General features: G+C 40.5%; 1 protein-coding gene across 2 annotated transcripts in view; it reads left to right on the top strand.

Annotated features, from left to right (window-relative positions):
- The window catches only part of PITPNB (phosphatidylinositol transfer protein beta), a 63755-nt gene that overhangs the window by 14100 nt on the left and 37515 nt on the right, over nt 1–12140 (top strand). For both annotated transcript variants that reach the window (XM_059408715.1, XM_059408716.1), the window contains exons 4-7: nt 5216–5307; nt 5930–5937; nt 6447–6521; nt 8128–8211. In XM_059408715.1, the coding sequence (XP_059264698.1) occupies nt 5216–5307; nt 5930–5937; nt 6447–6521; nt 8128–8211 (259 nt within the window). The remainder of the gene's footprint in view (nt 1–5215; nt 5308–5929; nt 5938–6446; nt 6522–8127; nt 8212–12140) is intronic.

Raw genomic sequence — 12140 nt, 5'->3', positions numbered from 1 at the left:
TGTTTTTATTTTTTGTGCGTATGTGCATACGCGCACACACACTCACTCATTCTCTCTCTCTCCTAGTTGGAATTATTGGGTCAAATGGTAACTCCTCACTTTTTGAACTCCCCAGACTGTTTCCAAAATGACCGAACCATTTTACATTCCCCTCAACCATGTGGGAAGGCTCCAGTGTCTCCATATCCTTGCCAGCACTTGTTATTATCAGGATTTGTTTTGTTTTTGTAATAGCCATTTTAATGGGTGAGAGGTGGTATGTCAAGGTTCGGATTTGCATTTCTTTGCCAATGCATGATGTTGAGCATATTTTCATGTAATGTTTATTGGTAATTTGTAGATCTTCAGAGAACTATCCGGTCAAATCTTCTACCTGTTTTTTTAATTGAGTTGTCTATTTGAAGAGTTCTTTACATATTCTAGATACTAACCCCTTGTCAGGTACATGATTTGCAGTTTTTCCCCTGTTCTGAGTTTTCTGCTCACTTTCTTGATGGCATTAAAAAGTTTATAATTTTGATTAAGCCCAATTTACTTCTTTTTCATTCATCATTTATGCTTCTGGTGTCCTATCTGAGAAACCATTGTTCAGTCCATGGTCCCAAAGATTTATATCCACATTTGCTTATAAGAATTGTATAGTTTTAGGGGCGCCTGGGTGGCTCAGTCAGTTAAGCATCCAATTCTTGATTTCAGCTCAGGTCATGATCTCAGGGTCATGAGATCGGCCCCACACTGGGCTTCATGCTCAGCAGGGATTTGCATGAGATTCTCTCTCTCCTCCTCCCTCTGCCCTTCCTCCCATTTGAGCTGGATCTCTCTCAAACAACAACAACAAAGAATTTTACAGTTTTAGCTCTTAAATGTAGATCTTCAGTCCATTTTGAGTTAATTTTTCCCTCCATCCACTCTCGCCCTCTCCAGTTAATTTTCATTTACTAACACGACTCTACTAAATTACAAAGAATGTTCTTAAGACTTAAATCTGGTTGTGTCATTCTTCTCCTTAAAGCCTTTAGTAGCTTCTCGTCATACAAAGACTAAAACCCAAACTCTTTGGCTTATAAAATGGGCCTCATTGTGATCTGCCTGCCCTCTGCTCTCCTCACCATCCACATCTTATGTCCATCCCTCTGTTCCTCCTTCACCACAGTCTAGCCATGCTGGAGGCCTCAGAGTGACCCAGGCAGACCAAGTCTTTAGCTATTTTAGGACTTTGGGGCCTGTGTCTTCATGTGGCTGGCCCTCCTCACCCTCAGATCACCATTGTATTATCACTTCCGCAGGGAGGCCTTCTTGGGCACCCTTAAACACGGTGCTCACAATGTCCTGTGCTCTCTTCCTCGACTTTACTGCACTTCCGGAGAGGTAATTCACTCCTTTTGTTATTTCCTGCTCTGTTTCCTGCTGCTTTCCCTAGAAGGTGAGCTCAGAGTAGGAGTTGTCCATTTGCACACTTGTTATTTATGTAGTCCCTGGCATACTGGACACTCAGTAAATAAATACTTGAGTGAATGAATGAGTGAGGTGGCCATGTATTTAAGGTATATTTCATTTGATTATAAAATGAAAGATTATTTATGGCAAATTAATCTCATCTTCATATTCTTCCATATGTTTTTCTACATTTCGATGTTTACAGTAGGTTGTAGGATGGAAAAATAGAACTGTACACTTGGCTCATTTTGTTTATAAGTGGATGTAAAACTTTCACAGGAAAAATGCAGTTTGAAATGATTTGCCAAGATGTTATGTCTCAGGAACAGATTTTTTTAAAAAAGAATGCTATTAGGTCAGAGGTTCAGTGTACATTATGGTCATTTATTATATATCTTTGAAACCATATAAGCTCTTTGTTTTACTCTACCACTATGACAGAGTTGTCTTACACTTAACAGGTTCACAGCCATTGTTGTAGAAGTTAGATCTTCATGTTATCTCCTTTCAACACAGTTGATGGAACATTTTGGTTGAATTTTACCCTGAAGTTAAATGTTCTTCATATACATTTAGAGTTGGGATGGGAAAAGGACTATGTATGGCAAAGAACTTTTTGTGCTCTTGGACATTATTTTATGCCTGACTCTTAGACAAATCTAGAAGTGTTTAGCTTGAGTTAAGTTCTATCATGATCTATCTATCATATCAAGGTTTGTCTGAGACTCTAAGCTTCCAAAACAGTATTTCCTTGGTAAGTAGATGATAGAAAACCAATGTGTATGCTGTCAATTATATAAATGGCACATTTGCAGCACCTTGTTAGGCATATTTTAAAGTTGCCACTAATGAAAATTTATTTCCTTTAAAGCAGAATTGAAATTTAGTTTCATTTACTCCATTATGCATTTTCCCTATGTTTAGCCCATAATGAGATTCACTGAGGGGAGAGGTTTGTTAGTGTTTTTATGTTAAATGTAGAAAGCGAGTCAATTTGAAATAACTATCTCAGAGGTTTGGTCATTCTTAATTAAGTCAAAAAGTTGACTCTTGGAATTCACATAGTGGAAAAGTATCCTGGTGGAAGTAAGAAAATAGGCATTTGGGAGCAAAATGAAGACATGTTAAAACTTTCTTTTAGATTTGGCTCTTTCTGGCCTTTAGTGACTGCCAATTTTCTGTTTGGGTCAGTAAATTTTAGAGCTTTTGATGAATGTTTAAGGTTTTTAGACTATTGGGCACTATGGGAATAAATAGGATAATTAAAATAGGTTTCTGAGCTGGTATGTAGCTTTTTTCCTGCCTTTTTCTTTTCTTTTTTAAAAAAATGTTTTTTAGAAGTTTTATTTGTCAGAGAGAGAGCGAGAGCAGATGCACACACAAGCAGGGGGTGCAGCAAGCAGAGGGAGAAGCAGTCTTCCTGCTGAGCAAGGAACCCTATGCAGGGCTTGATCCCAGGACCCTGGGATCATGAACTGAGTCGAAGGCAGAAGCTTAACTTGACTGAGCCACCCAAGCATCCCTCTTTTTTTTTTTTTTAAAGAATTTACTTATTTATTTTAGAGATGCATTTGCCTGTTAGGGGGAGGGAGAAAGAAGGGGGAAGAATCTTTAGCAGACTCCCCACTGAGTGCAGAGCGGGAATCCCAGGACCCTGAGAGCCTGACCTAAGCTGAAACCAAGAGTAGAATGTTTAACCAACTGAGCCACACAGGCACCCGTTTCCTGCCTTTTTCTACATTAACCACATGAACCACTGATAGAGTTGTTGGTCATACTTTGAGATTGATAGGTAATCTTGTAGGTATATTTTAAAAATCACCCAAACGTGTTACATTATACCCAGATGAGACCTCTCCCAGTTAAAGGGATTTTGGTTTCAGTACTTGAGGAATGGAAGAAATAATTAGGATTTCAGGTATTCATTGACTTTAAATGTGAAAGTATTTTCAGGTAGCTTGGCTTTATTTTGGGGAGGTTGTGCCCCTTTGCATGGATCTTCCCTAGATTTGAAAAGAATGGGTGCTCGAAGAATTAGCTCTCCTTTATTGTTATCTTTTCAGGGTGTAAAGGCATGGGTAAATCTTTTTATGCCATGGGACTCTTATTTATAATGTCATGTAACAGTGCTTCAGCTTTTCTTTGCCAGTGGTTTAATTTGCCACAGTAGTGGAAGCTCCAAGACATGCACATGATTTTGTGTACTGAAGAGGCAACGAAAGGGCTGTCCAGACTACCTTTTCTTTTCTGTTTTTTTTTTTTTTTTTTTTAAGATTTTATTTATTTATTTATTTGACAGAGATCACAGGTAGTCAGAGAGGCAGGCAGAGAGCGTGGAAGGGAAGCAGACTCCCTGCTGAGCAGAGAGCCTAATGCAGGGCTTGATCCCAGGACCCTGGGATCATGATCTGAGCAGAAGGCAGAGGCTTTAACCCACTGAGCCACGCAGGTGCCCCCAGACTACCTTTTCTATAATTGCACGGCCCTCTGGCTAGTGGAGGTTCCTTACATTCACCTTACTTAGCTTCCAGAATTCATAGGGATGCTTCTGGCTACCTGCTCCATCTTAGTACAGAGGCAGAAGTCCTTTCTGGGCTCCAAGTCTCCTTAGTTTGTTCTTTTTCCTGAGAAATGAAGTTGTATGTGTCGGTTCTCAGAGAAGCAGTTCTGATACAGAAAAAGTATATAGGGCTTCAAGTTGAAGGAGGTAGTTTTGATACGTAGTTATTTAGCCACTTAAATGCTGGTTACATGGAATAATAAATGAATGTGTACCTTGCAGTGCTGTTGGAAGATACAAGTGAAGAAAGGCACGTGAAAGTACTCAGCTTTATGTCAACTTATAATTAAAGAGCAGTACCTACTGTTTATTGAGCTCTGCCTCTATTACACAATGTGCTAATAAACACATTATAGGATTATTTGATTGAATCCTCCCAATAACCTTGCAGAGGAGGTAATAGGAACAGTGTTCAACTCATGGGAAAGTTCAGAGAGCCAAGTGATGTGTCCAAGATCACACAGCTTCTAAATGCTGATGTTGGGATTTGAATATGATCAGTATGAAAAGCCTGTGCATGTAAAACTGCTTTCTTTAAAATCATTAGAAGTCATTCCATTTGCATTTCTCTGAAGACGGAAAAGACTGATTTTTCCATTTGTTAACTAGTTTTGTTTTCTATTTGTAGCGTGTCTGTGGATGTCTTTTGCCCACTTACCTTTGGGATCTTTCTGATTACCTGAGGAATGTATTATATACTTAACCCTTCTCCCACCATAGTGGAGGCATTCACTTTCCAAACTTGGATATGTTTTAAGATCTCCTTTTCATCTGGGTTCTTCAGATGGTCACTTTTAAGTTTATTCTGCAAAATGTATTTGAAGACTTTTATTCAGAGATACTCCCATATTTTAGGTACTCTTTCATGTTAAACAATGAGTGTGATCTCACCACATGCACAGTCTGAATAGCCTCAGTTAACTCTCAGATTTCACTTTAGGGGAGTAGAGCAGAAGCCAAACACAAAATTGTTTCTTTTTTTCCCCGTTACATCTTGTATACAGCTAAATGTTTTTAATCATGTTGTTTTTACATTAATTTTCCACTTGATTACTTTGGGATGAAACTGAAACCTATTGCGAACAATCTTGAACATGGGTTCATGAAACTTAGAACATAATCACCTTTGATGACAGTACTCTTTGAGGTAGCCCAATAGATGCCAACAAAAAAGTGATGGTACTATTGAAAATATATTCACTGTTCCTCTCTTCACAGCAAAGTTCCTGCATTCGTCAGGATGATTGCTCCAGAGGGCTCCTTGGTGTTTCACGAGAAAGCCTGGAATGCATATCCCTACTGTAGAACAAGTAAGCCTGGTTGCTGGCAGTCATTCCACCCCGCTGTCCCACTGCTGATGAGGAGAGGGACTCTTGGTTCCGATGCCTTTGAGAAGGGTGGCGCCCTAGAAAGTCCTCTCTGGGTTCTTGGGTAGTCCCTGCAGGTGCTGTGGCAGAGGGGAGATTTCTGTGTTCCTCATCCAGACCTTTGTGAGGGCATTGGTTCTTTCCCAGAGGTCATTGCTGACTGTACTGGCTCCAGGGGTGAGACCTGAAAGTCATCCACACTCAGAAGTGTCCTTTGGTTTAGTTTTAATAGTATTTTTCTCATATTGCCACATATAGTAGAGTAGGAATATGGCAGACTTCTGAAACAGTTCCCCTGTTGTTTGCTAAATTGGCCTTAAAGTGATCTATTGCTTTTGTGAAATTATTCTACCATTGTTTTAAAATTAGATTATTCACTCTAATCTAAGGCAGACTGTAGTATCCCTTGTGTAGAAATTTTTACAGACATAAACTACTAAATGCTCTGTGCTTTCAGGTAGTTTAATCATCGTGACTTAATAAATAATATGACCGATTGTTTTGACTTGGATTAATATTCTGAAATTTTTCCCCTTTTATTGCCCACCTGTCCATTATGCCTCAGTTGTAACGGTGAGTAAAACTATTTTTGTGTCACTTATTCTTCGTCTTTAAATTTTGCTTTACATAGTAATTATTTTCAGTCTTTTCTTGCTTTCTAAATTCAGACTGCCCACTGCTGCCTGGTCCTTCTCTGTGCTCTTTCCACCAGCCTACACTCCACCACATGTTCCCAGTGTTAATGGGTTTTTTCCAGCCTTGTCTCAAAATCTCCCTGTCGACTTTGTTTGCTTCTGCTACTTCTTTTGAATGCTGTATTTGCTCACCAAACCTCCCAGCTTCTTTAATATTAGCCCTGCATGCTGCATGACAAGTAGGGTGGTTTAAATTATTTAAAAGCATGCAGCATTTGGTTTGCCTGAGAAGTCCATAAAAACAGGTAGCTAATGATTCTTGGTCACTTGAGAATTAGTCTTATAGAGTCAAAGCACGGATGCTTATGCTGGGGAAGGCTCCTGCAGACAAAAGCCCCAAAGAACCGGTGAAGGATCACTGTCATTTTGCTGTTGTGTTTTCTGCAGAATGAATATATGAAAGATGATTTCTTCATTAAAATTGAAACATGGCACAAACCAGACTTGGGAACATTAGAAAATGTAAGTTTCAACTCTGGGCTTTCAGTGCAGAAGCCCCTGGAAATGGGAATATTGTAGTCCATTCTGTCATCACCAGAGTGATGCCACCTGCAGGAGACCAACACCTGGACACACCAGGGCATGTCCGATTGCAGTGAGGCAGGCCAGCGATCAGCAAAAAATGGGGCTTTCCCTCTCAGCCTCCTTGCCTTTGTGTGAGAGTGGACGGTGGGGAGAGTTGGTGTTTTTTATCAGCACTCTTTACCTGGGACAGGGAGAGCAGAGATAAAATTCACAAGCCTATTTTAACCATTAACTTTAGGTATCTTTCATCTTTTCATCTCTGTATGTTTGTCAGAGCTACTCTACAAAGCAAAATTGATGCTTTAATTTTCACCTCCACTCTGCTTTGCAGGGTTGATGTCAGAAAAATGGCCAAAAGGTGAATGGGAGGAGCAACTTTGAATATTTTATAAAAATATTGACAAGCTTCTTATTTTTACAAGTTGGAGCACATTTATTCCTCAAATGTCAAGAAGATCACTTAAGACTCATTGTAATCATTAACTTTTGATAAGATGTATCAGAGACTTAACGGAAGGCATCTGGTATTGATCGGTGCCTTTGGCCCAGTGGCTGTCCAAAGTGTGATCTCTGCAGCAACATCTGGGAACTTGTTAGATATGCGCGTTCTCAGCCCTCACCCCATACTTAGTGAGTTAAAATCCCTGGTGGTGGGGCCCAGTATGCTGTACGTTGTGGTGCACGCTCCAGTTTGAGAGCTCCAGTTTGAGAACTACTATTCCAACCTTACCCTGTGCTGTTAAGGGAGAGTAAGTTCATGTTGTAGTAGATAATGCTTTTATGTGATTGGTGCCAATTAATAGAACTTTTTATTTATAATTGGTAGTATTTGACTTGAGTTTTTCTTCCGGGTGATCATTTGACATTTCATAGTGTTTTTTTCACAGTAATTCTAAAATTTCGAATTTAAATGAGATGATTGTATGTGTTTTAGTCTGTGTATGAGTTGATCTGCCTTTTTCAGCTTCCAAATGGACAAACTTTGGCAGTGTGTAAACAGTTCTTAATTGGTTCATAGAGGGAGTTTTCTAAATAAATGATTAACATGAAGAATGGAGGAATTGCTTTCCTATCAAAACTGAAAAGCTTTGGGATAATCAAATTCAGAATAGGTTTTAAACTTCCCAGTGCAGCTTCTTGAAATCTAATTATAATGTCACCTTATGTTTGTCTAGGACTTAAAGGTTAAAAGGAATTGGTCGTGTATTACTGGGTTAAACATAGGTTAGGTACATTTTGTTATATAATTCTTCTCTAAGGACTACCAGAGAATAATGATGACAGATTTCTATTAATTGGGCAGCATCCTCTCACACCACCCCCTCCACATGCTTATTTTTTGGGGATACAAGGGTAACATAAGATTTCTAGATCCCTTAAGGCTTCAGATTGCTAATTTAATGAAATAGCTATCTGGATTTTTAAAATTATTTGTATTGTGGTCTAAAAGACTCAGAGAAAGATTACATATGTAAGTGTAGTCGTTTGTCTAGTAAGAATAGTCTACGGTTTGTTGTGTTTCATTTCTCTTTGTCATTTATAGGTACATGGTTTAGATCCAAACACGTGGAAAACTGTTGAAATTGTCCACATAGATATTGCAGATCGAAGTCAAGTTGAGCCAGCAGTAAGTACTGCATACTCCCCAATGACATTTTAACCTGTTGCCTCTTACATTTAAAAATGATCATCTTTCTTTCTTTTATGGCCTGCGTTTCTACACTGCAGGGAGCCTGGAGTTTGGGTATGGGTCTGTGCAGCAAAAAGACCAGAGAGTAGGAGAGAGGGTTATTTGTTTTCTTGTGTGGATTTCACCTTTGCACAAATGATCCCTTTGAGAAATCCCAGTATGTCTAAGATATATAGAGGTTTCTTTTCATTGGCAGGGGTGGGGTGGAGACTAACATTATTTTATAAATGAATTCTCCTTTGGGCTTCTATAAATAATGTGGGTCCCTTATACTTTTAAAGTGTGATTGAGAAACCTGAACAGTTGTGTAGCTCTCTAATCTTTATTTTTACTAGATGTAAATATTCATAGTCTAGGCTTTTGACTTAATATCCACCCCCTAGAAGTGAAGACCTGCATTCTCCCATAGTAAGACCCTTTTATTACTTTGCCACAGTTTGAAAATACTAACTCAGTTCTTAGAGTATGCTGGTGCTGCTTGCTTTTGCAGGGCACAGTTGTGGACTTTTCCTATGTTAAGACAACCATTGACCCTCTTTATGCTAGTGTAGAGAGCAGAAGCTTTGAGACAAGATTTCTTCTGTCATGGTAAAGCCCAGCATGTTCAGTTGGCATTTTTATTTCATGACTTTTCCATTTCATTTTTAGTGCTCATTGTCTGAACACGAGTAGTGTTGTAGGCTGTACAGAAATAGAAATAACCCAAACACGAAATGTCTGTTTTTGCTGTTGAAATTTAAAGGTAAATCTTCTAGGGGCCCCAGGTTGGCTCACTGGGTTAATGTCTGCCTTCATCTCAGGTCATGATCCTGGGGTCTGGGGATTGAGCCCTGCATTGGGCTCCCTGCTCAGTGAAGAGCCTACTTCTCCCTGTCCCTCTCCCTGCCGCTCTGCCTACTTGTGCTCTGTCTCTCTGTCAAATAAATTTAAAAAATATTTAAAAAAATAAATGAAGATTACATTTCTAAAACCAAGGTCTCCCACCTTTTCTCTGAAATTGCTGGGTTTGAGACTGCCAGCTTTGACCCTCTGCTAGGCTGGGTTCTGTTCTGGTAGGACTCTCCTCCCTGATTAGAAATGTGAGCACTAATGAGGGATCCTTGTTGTAGAACTTCTTAAATTTTAGTTGTGCTATGATTTGACATGATTTCAATTTTAAGGATAATTATATATTGAAATTATATAGGACTTTTATTTTAATCCTCAGAAGTGAATGTATGTTCTGTTTTAGAAACAGTATTCAGATGTCTGTTTTGTCCTTTTATTTCTCTTGTCTTTTCCAGCCATGTTTACTGCATGTGGAAGAATGACGGTAGGAGGAAAAATCCTTGGTAGTGAGCAATGAGTGAGTTGGTTAATGGGCTAGTTCAGGGTTGCCTACGTGCTTGGAGCAGGTCACAAGATAATGGTGAGCGGCAGTATGGGTGTCCCAGAGAAGGCATTCAGGTTATATTGTTGGTGTTTGAAAAAGTCGTATCAGCCAGACAAAACGACCTGATCTTGTGGTTCATGGGTTTGCATTTTAGGTTGTTCTCCAGCAGAACACAAGGCACCTTTGGTTTTGCTGGGGTCATAAGAGTTCTTTGTTCTTGTTCTTGGGCTAAAATGGATGCTCAGTCAGTGTTTGCAGGCATGAATGCAAGTAGATAGAACAGTTAAGGCTGATTGTGTAAGAGCCCCAGAGGCCCCTGGTTTCATTCCTTCCAGGTCTCATTCCTTCCACCCCAGCCTAGACCAGTGAGGAGAGAAGGCGCTGCTGGCCTTGAGGGGTGTGACAAGGGCACTTGAGATTGTTGCTTCAGGTGGAAAGCACTGCACATGCAGGGGCCGAGCGGGTGCTTCCCTGTGTGGGATGTTGTCTTGGATGGATACATGGGGAAAGAGAAGGGATTGGGCCCGAATGAGAAGGGTCTGTATTCTGAGTCCACAGAGCCGTGACTCAAAGCATATGTTCTGAAACTAGATTGGCTTTGGGTTCAGATTCTGAGGTTCTTTTACCTCCTACCAACACTACCATTCAGTGTTGGATGGGTTGCTTCCTCTCTCTGTGCCTGTTTTATCTTGTGTAAAATGGGGCTAATTATCTCACAGCATTAAGTGTGAGCACTGGAGCAGTGCCTAGTTTACCCAGTGTTCACCATCATTGGCGTTGTGATTGGCCACGGTTGTGCAGGGGTTCTGAGAACTCTCTTCACACCAAGCATTGTTTGGGGAGTAAATCAATAGGTGTGTGTGGTTTTGTGTTTCAGTGTTCGCATCTCCTGTTTGCCAGTTACACTGTAGAGATTAGTAAGATACAAACTTATTTTAAAGTTGACTGAATTCCCAGTACTTTATTTTATTGATGAACTATACCTAGCATTTACCATTTTAACCATATTAAAATGTACAGTTCAATGGCATTTAGTACAAGTACCTTCATACCATCACTGTCCAGTTCCAGAACATTTCATCACTCCAAAAGGACACCCTGTACCTATTAACAGTCACTCTCTACTCCTCCCTCCCCCCAGCCTTTGGCTACCATTAAGCTGTTTTTGTGGACATAAGCTATGCTGGATAATTCATAGAAGTGGAATCATAGCAATATGTGACTTTCATTGTTGGCTTCTTGTACTTTAGGCTGTTTTTATCCCCACTGTGGTGTGTGTCATTACTTCATTTCTCTTTATGGCTGATAGCAGTCCAGTGTATGTATATACCACCCTTTGTGTATGTATTCATCTGGGGAGGAAGGTTTGGGTTGTTTCTACTTTTTGGCTTTTGTAACTAGTGATGCTGTGAAAAACTGTGTGATCATCTGTTTCTCAGTTGTGAATCCTGGAAGTAAAACTAATACCATGTAGGGATTCTTAGACCTTTGGATATAAAAAAGGAACCCTGACATGCATATTTGGTGCCAAAGGGAACTCTGTGTGCTAGGAGGCAAGGGTACCCTGGGCAATTTGAAGCCTGGGGATGAGGAACAGAGCATTGAGCTGCCTGAGGATGTGTGAAGGCTGAGGGGATGTGGGGTGGGGATGGGTTGTGGGGCCAGTGCCCATTCTGGCAAGGAGGTGGGGAAGGAGGAGGGCAGGGACCTTGGGTCTGCCCTTTTCTTCTCTTCCTCCTCTTCTTCCCATACTTTGGGAGGTTTGGGACATTCACCCTGACACTCGCCCTTTTGGTTCTACCCCATCTATTTTTGGCCTTGAGTATAATTTTGTTTTGTTTTGTTTTGTTTTTTAAGATTGTATTTACTTATTTGACAGAGATCACAAGCAGGCAGAGAGGCAGGCAGAGAGAGACAGGGGGAGGCATGATCCCTGCTGAGCAGAGAGCCTGATGCGGAGCTTGATCCCAGGACCCTGAGACCATGACCTGAGCTGAAGGCAGAGGCTCAACCCACTGAGCCACCCAGACGCCCTGAGTATAATATTTATCCTAGGAATTAGCTTCTAATGCAAACACTTGGAACACCTGGCTATCCTTACTGCTTACTAGATCCAGTTTGGTTTTCTGTTGCATTTATTTGTTCTTTTGATTCTGACTGCCCCCCGCCTTTGTTAAAGTTTTTATTTATTTGAAAGACGGAGAGAGCAAGCTCAGGGGCAGGGGCAGACTGAGAGGGGGAGAGAGAAAGAATCTCAAGCTGACTTCTCTCTGAGCTCAGAGTCCAAACATGGAGCTTGGTTTCATGACCCTGAGAGCATGACCTGAGCTGAAATCAAGAGTCAGACACTTAACTGACACTTAACTGACCAAGCCACCCAGGCAACCCTTGATTCTGCACTTTCATGTTCCTTGAAAATTTTGATCTGTGGTGTTGGGAAAGGGAAGTTAAGCACGTATTTGCAATTCTCAAATGACAGTATTTTCATAGCAAT

Source organism: Mustela nigripes, chromosome 8, assembly GCF_022355385.1.
Source record: "Mustela nigripes isolate SB6536 chromosome 8, MUSNIG.SB6536, whole genome shotgun sequence".
NCBI classification, from domain to species: Eukaryota; Metazoa; Chordata; class Mammalia; order Carnivora; family Mustelidae; genus Mustela; species Mustela nigripes.
Note: the sequence above shows the minus strand (reverse complement) of the source record. Positions and strands in the feature narration are given on the sequence as shown.